Here is a 12,452-nt window from a genome sequence, read left to right as displayed (position 1 = left end):
TAGGCTTCAAGCCAGTTTCAAAACGCTCCAGAAATCTTGGGAGAGCCCCAACCCTTAATTATAAGTAGGTGAAAAGCATCAGAGGGCTTGTGCATCGCAGGGATCATAATTCAAAAGCAAAACAGGAAAAGATTGACTGTAAATACTGCAAGGTGACCTTTCATAACACCAGTTTTCTAAGTTTTCTGGACTTAGTCGGCCCTGGAAAACTAAACCTAATGGAAATTTGCTCCTTGAAACTGTCAGAACAGAGTCTGGGTCCAAAGGTTCTCTATGTCAACCAAGAAACCCCCAGCCTAAGAAAAAGCTTGTAGGAGTTTGAGCCAAACTGATGACAATTGCTGGGAAGCAAAATCTCAAGGGATTAAGAAAATGCTCTGCAAAGGGGTGGTTTGCAGCTTATTTTATACATAGAATCAAAGGAGGTGGGTTACATGAAATCCATTAGTGGTAGATTACGGGTATGGGAGAAAGCAAAGCAGGGAAATCTCTGGGATTGGATACAAGTAAGTTGGAGAGACAGGTACCTCTTTTACATAGGAATTTTTTATGTTCATGCCATTTTATGTGGTTGTTTTCAGTCTCCTGAGCTTGCCAGGTTTAACCTGTGGCCCCTTTTCCATCCTCATCTAACTAAGCTTTTGTAGGCAGTCATGAAGACGGTGAGATCTTTCAGCCCCTTTGGTAGACTGATACCCAGCTAGAAAATAACACAGCTACTGGGCTATGAGAACAGATGGGAAGTACCTCCATGTTTAAATTACTCATTGTGGTGGCTGCATCAAGTTTGGTGTCTTTGCAGGCACTGACTTCTCTAGTACCCCCAACTCCAAAGACCACATAGGAAGAAGGTTTTTCCAAAAGAACATCACCAAGAATTTTACTTCAATTTCTGCTACTATCTTGCTTTGTCAATTTACCAAGTTTGCTGCTGAGAGAGGCATTGTATTTTGAGGATGAGAGAATAGTTAAGAGTAGTGCTTTGGAATGTTAAATCACTAGATAAGATCAAAGTGATGTATATAAAATTGAATGAGACCTTGAGGTGCAAATCGGTTTACTGGCAAAGTTCACATTCAGTCTCAAAGTCACATTTCTGTCCCTGTTTGGATGTAACTGAACTCCCCCACCTTGGAAGTTAGACCAGTATAAATCTGTGTCAAGGGTCAGAACTAGGAAGAGCTTGATGGTATATATCCAATTTTGGAACTACCTCCTCCATGGGCGCAGTAAGTCAGTGAATAAAAGGCAACTTCACAGAAGGGAGTCTTGCTCCATCACTTGATTGCTTCATCATTTCTCAAGTGCTGCCTGCCTTGGCTTAGGCTAGCTTTCCCATCAAGGCAAACCTTACAGGTTTCTGCAAACAAAACATGAGTTGCAAATGAGGAGTGACCCAGAAATGAAAAGATCCAGAAGGCTAAAAATGATAGTTACCATTAATTGAGCTATTTTCTTCCTTTTAGTAACCTGAAGTAGAGATAAGGTGAGTTTCCCCTTAGCACTTGTCAGTTTGGTGCCGGAGAGGCCAAAGTGAGGGGCGTTTGAGATGTATTCAATGAAAAGAGCGCGATGGGGTTTTTTTTTCCCATTGAAGTCCTACCACACGAAATGAAAATAAAATCCTCAGAGTAGCCAAGTCAGCAGCCAGTGTTGGTTAGCCTTACTCTAGTCCCCTTGACTCTTCACTATCGAAATCATCTACTTCCTTCCTGCTGCGGGGGCGAAGGCTCTGGGGAGTCCTTTTCGAACCCTGCAGTGCTCACCCACAAACTAGGTCTTTGGCGTCCACACACTTGGGGAAACGGGTCCCTTCTGTGGGAAACTGAATGCTGTCTGGTACGCGCTGCGCGGAATGAGAACTCAACACCCGCAGAACCGCAACCCCGCGCTGTCGCTGCTGGGTGCCCGCGGCAACCGAAGCGACAGGGAAAGTCAGGCGGAGCTTCCCCAACAGAGGGCCGAGAGGGCCGGGGCGGAGCTTCCCCCATCGGGGCGGGGCTCCCGGGGCGGGGCGGAGCTTCCTCACCCTCGCCGGGGCGGGGCGGAACTCTCCACCAGCTCTCCCGGGGTCCCTCTAACTGCGCATGGCACGTTGCGTACCTCCCCCCCAGCAACCGGCGGGGCTGCGGCGAGGTTATAAACTGAGGAGGCGGAGCTGAGACGGGGTCGGGACTTCGTGCTAACTCCAGGACCAGGTACCGGACTGGCGGGGCCGCCTGCTGCGCTCCAGGGATCAGTCCCTCCTCTCCCTGACGCCGATTTCATCTCCTCGGGGCGGGCCTTCGTCAGAGCGGCCATCCCGGCTCTCCCCCCTCGCCCTCCACGGCCCCCTTTTCACGCGAGTCCTCGATTCCCGCAATGAGGGGTTGCAGCCGGAAAGCAGAATAGGCTTGGGCCTGGCGGGGAGACCCAAGAGCGGAGTTGCTAGGCGGGAGAGGCAAGCTCCTGCTTTCCCGCCCCTTCTCCGCCACCACCCCCCAACTTCCAGGTGGCGTACCTGAGGCCCAGGTGTCAATTTGTCCTGCAGTAGCGAAGAGGCGGCACCTCCCAGTGCTTACTTCCCGCCCCCTTCCCATTCCCATCTCATCCCAGGCTGGACAGGCAGCGGGTCAAGCCCCCTTAAGGACAGAAACCTAGGTGACTCCGTGAATCAGACACAACAAAGAGCTCCTAACTGTCTTGTTTTCCAAGAATGTTTAAGTGCCCACAGATTTGGGGAGGAGATGGCGGGGGGAGGGGGTGTTGAGGGTAGGGAAGTGAACACGGGGGAAGGGCAGTGGTTAAATAAAATTGTTCAAGTTTTCAGGAGATGGGGAACTTACTTACTTGTCTAGACTTCTGCTTAGATATCCTTCATTTCCCAACTTGACTTCCCCCAAAGAGGATAAGCCTTTCGAATTGCTCCCTCTATTATTGTAGAATCTGTTCAAGTAGAACCATATTTCAGTACGTATTTGCGGCATAAGACAGACAATTCTTCGTTGACTGATTCATACTTTCTAGAGACACCCAAGACTGTTTTCTTGTCCCTGAGAGTAGAAGCAACCAAATCTTACCTGATTGCTTGTCTCAGGCCAGGAGACTATTCAGCCATTGCTATGCACCCAAAAGCTCGCCTTCCAGCCTGCTGATTTTCTCACCCTTTTCTCTTTCAGTGAATTTCCATCACTTGTATTGCTTTAGCTGCTAACTCCCAACACATAGCCATCTCTAACCTCTCTCTCGAGCATCAGTCTTAGCTTTTCTAACTGAATGCTATGTATATATTTCCACTCGGAATATATAACTGTTTTCTCAACTGCGATATGATTTAAAACTTTAAGCTCATCTTTCCACCAAAACCACTTCCACCTCTGAGCTTTCCTGTTTTGTGGTTGACACACTATTCTTTTCCCAGTTACTTGGAGACAAACACACACACACACATTGGAGTTGGATAAGGTAGTCTCTGGTATGGGACATTTTCAAGCAGACTAGATAACCTTATATCCAGGAGTTTGTAAAAGCTTTTCCTCTAAAGGGTAGAGTATGGGCTAGAGATTTACTGTGTCCTTACTAAATAAAATTTCTTTGTTTTTCTCCCCTATCCATCTGTTTCTTAACATTCCCTCTGCCACAGGCTCTTATCACCAAAAATATGGTTCCACTCTAATTGTATTCTAATTGGCATTCCTTTCTCTGGGTTATTTCCACGTCTCCTCCCCATCCCTTTGCAAATTAACACTCCTTCTATGTTCCTTAGAACAGGGCTTCTGAAACATTTGTCAATATGATGGTCCACAGATCAGCATTACCGTAATCTGGGAGCTTGTTAGAAGCACCAGGCCCCACTTGAGACCTTCTGAATCAAAATGCATTTTAACAAGATTCTCAAGTGATTTGCATGCACAATAAAGTTTGAGAGACACTACGTTATACCACTGTTTTGTGTTTGTCCCCTGTTCAAAACCTATTCAAAACCTACAGTGGCTTTCTATTGCCTGCTGAATAAAATCCATACTTGAGCATGCATTTAAGACCCGTTCATTGCTCTTATATATGTGGAGTTCTGCTTCTGTAACTGCTTCACGTTAACTGGAGAATATATGCAAAATGCTGACACACTCCTCAGCACATTTGGTCAGCCATTCATTACTGTGTGCCTACTATGTGGTAGGCACTATTTTAGAAACGGAGATACACCCGTGGAACAGACAAAGTAAGCACTAAATTATCAGTGGCTAATACTATTTCATGCTTGGAATTCCCACTTATAAGTCCTATTTGACATTCAAGCCCCACCCCTTCATGAAACAATCCAGGTCTACCCATTACAATAATCTTCCCCTTCACTGAATGAACTCCATGAGGAGTTGCCCATTTGTGCTTGTGTATCTCCAGACCTGCTGGATTAAAATTTTTGAAGGTGGGAGTTCAGGTATCCATAGGTTTTTAGAACCACACGAGTTAATTTGAAACATCCTGGTTTTGGAACCAATGGTTCAGATCATTAATGAAGCTGTAGATGTGGCAGCCTAGAGCCAGTTCATAGGTCTCTCCAAATGGGCAGTTACATTAGTTCATGCAGTGTTTTGCAATTGGCTTTACTTTCTATTTCCAATATTTTCCCAGAGCATAGACAATTCTTTCTGTAGATAAAATTCATCTCTCGTCTACATTAATAGTCTCTTTCTCTTGTAGACTATATATGGATACGGACCTTGTTTCCTCTTAAATTTCTTTTGCGTATTATTAAACAGTGTATATTCTACTTTTTTTTTTTTAAATTCATTTATATTTTTACTGTTTCATGGCAGGATACATGATTCTCAACACGGTGGGCAGGAGGCTTCTCTGAATTTCTCTGAAGCAGTTCTAAGGATTCCTAGAACTCTATGTACCGAATTAAGTCCCACCCCCATTGCTATATCACTACCATAACTCCTCACAAGCACACCTCAAAAAAAAAAGGGAAATATGGCAGGTTTTCTTTCTCGATTCTTCAAAAGCATTTCTGAATACTTATTTTAGTCGTTTTACTTTTTAAATCAACTTGATTGAGATATAATTTACCTACAATAAAATACACCTATCTTAAGTGTAGTTTGTTGTGTTTTGCCAGAGAGAGTCATGCAACCACGACCCAATTAAGATATGGAATATTTCTCTCACCCCTGAAAGGTTTCATCTCTTTGAAGTTGGTCCCTCTTCTCACCCTTGATCCCAGGCAACCAATGCTCTTTCTGTCACATTTTAACTTTTTCTAGAATTTCATGTAAATGGAAACAATATGTAGATTTGTGTGACTTCTTTCATTTAATGTGATATTGTTGCATCTACCATGTTTCCCTGAAAATAAGACCAGGTCTTATACTAAATTTTGCTCCAAAAGATGCATTAGGGCTTATGTTCAGGGGATGTCATTTTGAAAAATCATGCTAGGGCTTATTTTCTGGGGAAACACAGTAGCAGTCTTGTTTTTGGGGAAACACAGTAGCAGTAGTTTGTTCCTTTTTGTTGCTGAGTAGTATTCCACTGGTGTATATACCACATTTTGTTTATACACTTACCAGTTGGTAGACATTTGGATTGTTTCCAATTTGGGGCTATTGTGAATAATACTATCATGAACATTTATGTACAAGTCTATGTGAACGTATATTTTCATTTATTTTTTTTTAGATTACCTAGGAGTAGCATTATTGGGTCATAAACGATTAAACTATTTTAACATTCCCACCAGCAATGTGTGAGAGTTCCAGTTGATTGATATCCTTGGCAACACGTGGTATTGCCACATGGCAAACCAAGGAAGTGAAAAAATGAGGCAATTATTAACTTTTGGGAAAAAATGGGTGTAGAGAAAGAAGACATGGTCATCTTTACCTATTGCCTCAGCTATGAAGCATGTTTGCATAGTCAAAGTAATGTAAATATGGATTATTGATTTAACCAAAAATTATGCCAGAACTATGTTGAAGGCAGGAAGGTAGAGTGCAGGGAGGTGATGCAGGGGCGCTTGGTCCTCATCTACCATGGTAGGAAGTTAGGTGAATGTCTAAAATGAATAAGTCATGGCCATATAAACATTATTTAAGAATGGTGATAAAAAGGTTAAACAGCCAAAAGAATTGAAGGTAATTGCTTCTGGAAAAGGGTCAGTGGGGGGTTGGGCCAACAGAAATTTAAAAAATTAAAGAAGAAAACCATATAATAATAAACTTTTCTTATAGAGATTGCAGTATTTCAGAATGTACTTGGCCTAAGTACATCTATGTTTATTGTCAAGGAAAGTTTCTCTAAACAAATCTTTAGTATTGAGCACTTTTTAGGTTTATAGTACAGTGCTTTGAATAGTGGACTTGTAGGAAGTTTTTGTTAATCAAAAGATACTTCTAAAAAAGGAGATTTGACTAACTCAACCTGTTTCTATCTTCCTTTTAGGTTTAAGTTTTTGAAATTGAAATAGGTCTACACATTAGGAACTCATGTCTTTTCTTGTAAGTAAACCAGAGCGAATTAGGGTGAGTGTTTCTATTCTTCTGGCTTTACTATTTTCATTTTCTGAAAAGTAATGTGTTTTGGCAGATACTGTAGGTAGTTTTTTATGTGATGCTCAGAATCATACAGAAGTGAGGGGTGTGGGAAGTGAGGCAGGTATTGCAGCCTCCATTCCTGAGAAAAGAGCTTGCAGGCAGAGGTTGACCAGACACACACAATACATCGCCCAGCTTGTCTGACAGAGAAGAAACAAGATGGCTTATTTTGTGACTATCAGTCATTCAACATTAAATGAGGTGAATGTGTAGATATGTAACTGCTAACGATCTGTCCTTTTCCTGTGTAATTTCAGTGAGTTTGTGTGTTTTAAAAATCTGTATCAAATTGTAATGATTGGAACACTTTCCCAAATATAGTCATAGGTTTTAATGGAAGACTTTTTAACCATGAAAAATTTTACACCTGAAAACTTCACCAGCTAAAATTACCTCAAGAACAAATGAAATACTGATGTTAGCTTCTTTACAAGCTTCCGTGATTTCATAAAAGAGTATCTTATTTCATTTATTATAAAGTACTTATTTTCTGAATGCAGTAGTAATTATTTTAAAAGTCTTATAATAATGTATAAGTCCTGTGAAACATTATGAATGTACCACTTTAAATATTAAAATGGCACAATTTGGTTTGTTTTTTTTTAATATTTTGTGGTACAGTGCATGATCTTTTTATATCAAGTTTTTAATTTACGGTGTTATTTGTTCTTTTAATTTGGAAAAAATTGACATAGAGAAGGACAGAGAATGATGTTATAGTTCCAATTCATAATCCATATTATGCAACTTATTTCTGAATGTTACCTAATCTTTTTTCTTACGTTTATGTATAAGAACAATTTATATTGGAAAGAGTAGACAACACTGTTAATTATGAGGAAAAACTGAATCTCTCCTTAGGCTGAACTCTGCCCCATGGAAACAATGTCCCCAAGCCAAACTTTAACACCAGTCCTTAAGTGAAATACAATCTTGATTCCATTGCTTTTAAATATGAGCTTCTTTTCTATTTCAACCTAGTCTGACTCAGGTGAAACCAGACCACTTACAGTCTGATGGAAATCCAATACCCATTTGAAATAGGCCAGTAAAGTGAACCATAGATTGTTCATGCTAGTTTGGGCCTTGTAAACTTGGTAAAAAAATGTAAGCAGTGATTCTTTAGAAATCCTAGTGGATGAAAGAACATGCAGCTTGCAGTTTCCTTTTCCAAACTTATAGAGCCTTGTGAAAAACCACTGTTTCTTCCCTGTTTTCTGTGTTGTGAATTCCAGTAATATTTTTCAAATTGGCATTCATGGTCCTAAGCTTCTGTAATAGACAGCTATGGAATGAGTAAGATAAAACCAAAAGGTAATTTTATGTATAGGAAGGACAAAAACATTCTTCATTATTAGGGCCAGTACTGTGTGTTTTTCGTCTTTCAGGTTTAAGAATCATTCATCAAATTAGGCAAAGAGGAATAGAGACGGGAATTAATCTATTGTTTTCAGTTGATTTAAATCCAAGATTCTTTTCAAAACTTTTCTGTAGTATCTTAACTGTACTGCATGATTCTGTTTTTGTAGTTGTGTTTTTGTTTGTCTGCCTAATGACTAATAGCTAATTTTTTGTGGCTTGGAAGAAATACTAATTCTCTTTGGGGTTTTCCTCTTTAGCGGTGGGTCTCGGAAAAGTTCATTGTTGAGGGCTTAAGAGATTTGGAACTATTTGGAGGTAAGTACAGTAATGGCATTTAGCCATCACTTCAGGGTAAATCGCACTACTCTTATTGACAAAAGCAACTTATAGAAATTAGCAATTCTAAGGGCAAGTGTAAACTACAGTTGTTATATTTATTTGGCTCCTTTTTGAATCCATGGTTTCCCAAAGAGTTGAGGACTAATGTGGCAGTTGTCCTTGGCCTGTCTGGATTGTTAGAAAGCCAGTATGTACTTGAAGGCACACGTATTTCTTCTAAGTATTTGTCCAGTGGAAATACATATTCTTAAAGGGAAAATAAAAACTAAGGGTTTAAAAGTCTTTATCCTTGAAGATTTTAAAAATAAAATTATAGTCAGGACAAAGGCAGCAATGATAAAAAAGTTCTGGTTTTACTGATTAATCGAGTTGAGTCATCTTTTCATGGTAGAAATTATGAGCCTTAAGAGAACTAAGGAAAAAAAATTGTCAAGACAAAAATATTCACTTCCGATTGGAAAAAAATACTAACTGTTGATTTTAGAAGTAAAGTAGGTTTGCAACTTTGAGGTTTATCATGCCCAGGTATTCTCCTTTTGGCTGTTTTCAAATTGAGCCTTTTCGGGAACTGTGATCTTAACCTTCAGTAAATAAAATTGTTTTCTATAAAAATAGTAGTAGTAGAGCCCCATTCTCTGTGCCTGGACCTCAAGATACTCTGTTTGGCACCTGTAGCTCAAGAAACAGGTTATCAGATTGAATGAGTTGGTTGACTGACCCAGAATACCCCCAGGTAGGCTTTAGTAATCGAAAACTCAAACTTGTTAGTTACTAGGTGGTACCTATTAATTTATTTTCTCTAATGCTGCTCAACAAACTTCTGGAGTAGTAGTATTCATGAATTCTGTCAGTGTTGTACTTTAGACAAATGAGAGTTTAGAAAAATGCTGAATTATTTTTGTTTGAATTATAAAGAATAAAAATTAGGTGTACAATGGAGGAAAGGCTAATGGAACAAAAATACTGTATCCTGATCCTATTCTCAAGTTCTTCCCATCGTTATTGGGAATACAATGGTTTAAAAGTAAACATTGACATTGGAAATTGAGTTGGATGTCCAGTTTATAATTAGTTAAAAATGTGCCAGCACATGTGAATTAAACTAATGGATTTTGGTTTTAGTGTCTTGAGTGTAGGATCTCTGGCTATCTTTTGACAATTCCCTAGTCTCTGATATGAGGAGGATGAAGAAATTGTTCTGTGTATTGTTTACAGCTTGATGAAGTACATATTTCCAAGTTTTAAACAACTTGGAATTTGCCTTCTACTCTGGAAGATGGGGTTTGATTTCCTTTCATTTATTCACCTGGCTCTTACCTGTGACAGACTGTCTTAAACAACTGCTCCTGCCATTTGTGTACCAGAAAACTGATGTCCAAGACCAAAAAAAATCTTATTTTGATAAATTGAGGCTACTTGACTCTGCAGCCAGTGTCCTCTAGCAGTGCAGTTGGATGCTCTTAAATTGTAAATCCAATTTAAGATTTTTAGAAATGTATTCCAATACTTGACAGTTAAAAATCTTACTTTGATGATTTTTATCGCTTTTACAGAATGGAGAAAATCAAAGCACAGATACAGAAATTGTCCAACTTAAGAGCAGAAAGTTGTTTCAGTTGTCCTTCATTCCTTTTCACCAAGAGGAGCAGAGGGCCCCAAAGCTTTTGTTTTGTGTGCATTCAGAATAGCATGTGTCTGACTGGAGAACCAAGGGGGTCATAGTCCCATATATACATGTTGCTGTATTAAAACTTTTTTGCATATTTTCTAAAAACCTGTTTTCTAGTCTCTGCACTCCCTGGGGAATAGCCAACCATCACTAAAACTTTATAATGAATTGTTCATAGTATAAAACTCTGAACCCAGCCTGTTGGTGCAAAAGTAATTGCGGTTTTTGCAATTATTTTTAATCTTTTAAACCGCAATTACTTTTACACCAACCTAATAACATTGTGTGCTGATGAAAAGTAAATGTATGACCAGAATTAGAGCAGTTGAATTATGCTCAGCAAAGAATCCCCATAGAATAATAGCCTTGCCAAGTTTTTAAGAGCCATAGATTCATGTTTAAAACCCCACCCACCTGCAGCATTTTTACTGTGGATCTCTGTGTGTGTGTGTGTGTGTGTCTGTGTTTATATGTAGCACAGCAGGCACTTTTCGCTGTGATGACTCTTAAGTGGTTTCTATTAATAAATGTAGTCCTAAGTGCAATAATTGCTGTTCTGAATGTGCGTGTGTCTTCTACTCAAAAACAAAATGCCAACAATCAATTTCTCTACTCCAGAGCAGCCTCCGGGTGACACTCGGAGAAAAGTAAGTGACTTTCTAGGCCCTAGCACTATGGCTGTTGCATGGCAATGACCTCATGAAAATTTGTGTGTTTTGTTGGCTTATCATTTTAAGTTTGTGCTTCTCTGTCGTTGAGCTTTATGTGAAGTGTAATTCTTTTACCTGTGGAAATTCAGGTTTCACCCTGGAAAGATTTTGATGTGTAATTTGAAAACTGAAAAAGGCTTAGGCACTTTTTGTCTGTCCTGGGGATAAAGGTCTCCTCTCCTTCCTAACCTACCAATCACCCACCACCCCCGCCAAATAAAGGAAAAAGTTTCAACAATCACAAAGGTGGTTATTTTTTAGTGGCTAGTGATACTCAATTCTCCATCCTTAGTCTATTAATAATAGATTTCAGTCCACAGAGATGACACAGATCTCTGCCTAGATTATAAGGCAGAATCTCCAAAATCTTACCTTAAAAACAAAACCCCAAATCAAAAAGTTCAAAACAGAAAATGCATTTTTTTTAATTGGCAAAAGCTGCAAGACTCTTGCCCTGCTTCCTACTCTTCTAGTTTATTTTACCTAAGGAAATAACACCAGACACGCACAGTGTACCAAGCTATTTTTGATCATGTGAATCAGTGTCTTATAAAGACAGCGGGTAAGAAGCCTTTTCTAAATAGACTTCCTACTCTTTTAGGATGACAGGCATTTGCATCTTTGCAGGCAGCCCCCGGGTGAATGAAGGATGATGAGGTTGACTAGGAATTTCTCAGAGTAAAGCTTTGGCTGTGCTTAGATAGCCGGCTAGTCAGGAGTCCCTTTCTCAGATCCAAATATTTGCCAGTCAGGAGACCAAAAACGTGTAATATCAGTTTTCCAGAATACAATGCCAATTATATATCATTTTTCTATTTTCACGGCTGTTGGTGTTATACCAAAAGTTATCCTGTGTGAAACCTGTGGGAGGTTGAATGTGTTTGTTTGGAAGCATTTCATATTACTGTCTTTGTGTGCTTTATTATATTTTGTTTTGAACTCCTTGAAACAATGTTTTCATTTTGTGGTCATTTCTGGGTATCAGTATTTTATGGATATCAGATATTATGTATTTTTCAAATGATTCAAAATGAATAAAATGCTTTCATAGTGTGGGAAGCTGAGAAAAGGCTTTGATAAAATTAGTTTCTTTTTCTAGGCAATTTGAGATTATACATTGTACTAATAAAACTATACCATGCTGTGTTTAAAGAGAATGGACTAAATATTTCATTCTTTTCACATGAATTTTTACCTTTTCTAAATCTGAAACAATACAATGAACTAACCTGCCTTTCTTGGGGCAGTATCAGAGCAGACCTCTTCTTTCAAAATATCACCTTTGTTTGTTTTCCTCAGTAAAGGTCGGTTTCTCTCTGAGTCCAGACCTATAAAACATCCACAAAGTAGAAAGCTGCCATTTTAGAACCATTTCCAGTGGGTTGGGGACAGAATGGTAGAGGGGCCGCAGCAACCACTAGACTAGTTCATTTCATGCAATTCAGATTGCCCAAGAACTCATATTCCAAGCTACCTAAAGAATTTCATTTTCTAAAATCTTTGAGTAGTTTTCTGTAGTCAACAGTGCAGTAGAAATATTTGTCAGATTATTAACTAATCACTTCAGTAGTTTAATGAATCATTCCCAACTTGGCTCAACAAGAGTATGTCTTTAGTGCGTAGCCTGGCAGACAGTATGTCTTATATGCACTCCTAGCAAGGAAGAGGGAACAGAGACAATAAAACAGTATCTAGCTGTAGTTTTTCCAAAGGGAGTTATTTAAAATGCATACAATAAATATTTTAATCTCAGAACTCCAGCTGTCTGTCATATTCAAATTAGAGAAACATTAA

General features: G+C 39.3%; 1 protein-coding gene and 1 long non-coding RNA gene across 9 annotated transcripts in view; one reads left to right on the top strand and one right to left on the bottom strand.

Annotated features, from left to right (window-relative positions):
* Positions 1–1,040: 1,040 nt before the first annotated feature.
* The window catches only part of LOC141568942 (uncharacterized), a 27,729-nt gene continuing 16,317 nt past the window's right edge, over positions 1,041–12,452 (bottom strand). The window contains exons 2-4 of the long non-coding RNA XR_012492285.1: positions 11,888–11,986; positions 2,830–2,925; positions 1,041–1,360 (exon numbers count right to left, since the gene is read on the bottom strand). This is a non-coding gene — a long non-coding RNA (uncharacterized LOC141568942). The remainder of the gene's footprint in view (positions 1,361–2,829; positions 2,926–11,887; positions 11,987–12,452) is intronic.
* STRADA (STE20 related adaptor alpha) overlaps positions 2,035–12,452 on the top strand; it is a 23,092-nt gene continuing 12,674 nt past the window's right edge. Inside the window, exons 1-4 of one of the 8 annotated variants that reach the window (XM_019732905.2) lie at positions 2,035–2,198; positions 6,427–6,482; positions 8,198–8,255; positions 10,567–10,595. In XM_019732905.2, coding sequence (XP_019588464.1) covers positions 6,471–6,482; positions 8,198–8,255; positions 10,567–10,595 — 99 coding nt within the window. In that variant the 5' untranslated portion in view covers positions 2,035–2,198; positions 6,427–6,470. Of the gene's footprint in view, positions 2,199–6,426; positions 6,780–8,197; positions 8,256–10,566; positions 10,596–12,452 lie in introns of those variants that run through there. The other 7 variants (XM_019732904.2, XM_019732903.2, XM_019732907.2 and 4 more) reach the window with 7 other exon arrangements.

The sequence above is a fragment of the Rhinolophus sinicus genome, linkage group LG15 (genome assembly GCF_036562045.2).
Source record: "Rhinolophus sinicus isolate RSC01 linkage group LG15, ASM3656204v1, whole genome shotgun sequence".
NCBI classification, from domain to species: domain Eukaryota; kingdom Metazoa; phylum Chordata; class Mammalia; order Chiroptera; family Rhinolophidae; genus Rhinolophus; species Rhinolophus sinicus.
The sequence above is the reverse complement of the archived record's forward strand: the minus strand, read 5'-3'. Positions and strand labels throughout refer to the sequence as shown.